Source organism: Austrofundulus limnaeus, unplaced genomic scaffold (genome assembly GCF_001266775.1).
Source record: "Austrofundulus limnaeus strain Quisiro unplaced genomic scaffold, Austrofundulus_limnaeus-1.0 Scaffold312, whole genome shotgun sequence".
Taxonomy (NCBI): Eukaryota; Metazoa; Chordata; class Actinopteri; order Cyprinodontiformes; family Rivulidae; genus Austrofundulus; species Austrofundulus limnaeus.
Genome location: NW_013952714.1, coordinates 490,392 through 491,631, shown reverse-complemented (window position 1 = coordinate 491,631; position 1,240 = coordinate 490,392). Strand labels below are relative to the sequence as shown.

General features: G+C 37.7%; 1 protein-coding gene across 1 annotated transcript in view; it reads left to right on the top strand.

Moving 5' to 3' along the window:
* The window catches only part of itpr1b (inositol 1,4,5-trisphosphate receptor, type 1b), a gene marked incomplete in the record, with an annotated part of 134,739 nt that overhangs the window by 15,418 nt on the left and 118,081 nt on the right, over positions 1-1,240 (top strand). Inside the window, 3 exon segments of the mRNA XM_014021964.1 lie at positions 545-643; positions 747-830; positions 992-1,138. Of these exon segments, the coding sequence (XP_013877418.1) occupies positions 545-643; positions 747-830; positions 992-1,138 (330 nt within the window).

Genomic DNA, 1,240 nt, shown 5'->3' with positions numbered 1-1,240 from the left:
ATATAAAATAATGAGAAATTATATTTGACTTCAGTTGGATCATATTCACTCAAAATCAAGTGGAAAAAAAACTTTCAACGTCACTTGACAACATATTTAGGTATCTACTTTGACTTGCTTTAAAAATGTCAACAATTATTCTTTTACAGATTAGCTTATTGGTATTTACAGATTTGCAATGATGCCATTTTGTACAGTTTGTTTACTTTCTGATTCAACTGCTTGACATTTGAAGTGTGTTTGGTGAATGTAAAAACAGTTCCCATCAGCTTTTAGCCAAGATTATTAGCTTTCTTTCGATGCCAAACATGTCCAGGTTTAACTGACAGATCTTAAGTTAAAAAAGTTTAAATGAATAGAAAACAGAAAAAAGCTGTTTTGCATGGCATAGGGCTCAAGAGGTTAAAGAGAATTTACTTCCTTATTTGAAAGTGGCTTTCATCATGTTCAACAGAAAAATAACTACTGTTCTCTGTGTGTGCTACATCTTCCGTTTGAAATGTATTTTGAGTGCTTTTTCTGGGTGTGTATGTTGCGCTTGCAGGTTGTGATTGGAGACAAAGTAGTCCTTAACCCTGTAAACGCAGGGCAGCCTCTTCATGCCAGCAGTCACCAGCTAGTCGATAACCCAGGATGTAACGAGGTACACCTGTTTCTGCCCTTACGGGCCTCTAAAATAATGAGTTTATTAAAGTGGAACATTCAGACAAGTTTCAGGTTTTGCTCAGATTTTCTSTTTTTTTCAGGTTAATTCTGTCAACTGCAACACAAGTTGGAAAGTTGTTCTCTTCATGAAATGGAGCGACAACAAGGAAACGATACTCAAAGGGGTTGGTGTTTTCACAAGCATTTAAACCGCACTGATTATACCTACATATTAGTATTGTTAAATGTGCTGTTTAAAAAGAAAAATGACCATTTATTTGCTGCATTAAAATGCTGACCAGTGCATTACATTTGTTTATGTTTATTGGTTTYGATGTGATTGCAGGGCGATGTCGTTCGGTTGTTCCACGCGGAGCAGGAGAAGTTTCTTACCTGTGACGATCACCGGAAGAAGCAGTATGTTTTTCTCCGAACCACCGGCCGACAGTCTGCAACGTCAGCCACAAGCAGCAAAGCACTGTGGGAAGTGGAGGTTTGTACAACATGTTCTCCAAAGATAAACCTGAATGTATTTTATTTTTTGTGTGTGTGTGTGTGTGTGTGTGTGTGTGTGTGTGTGTGTGTGTGTGTGTGT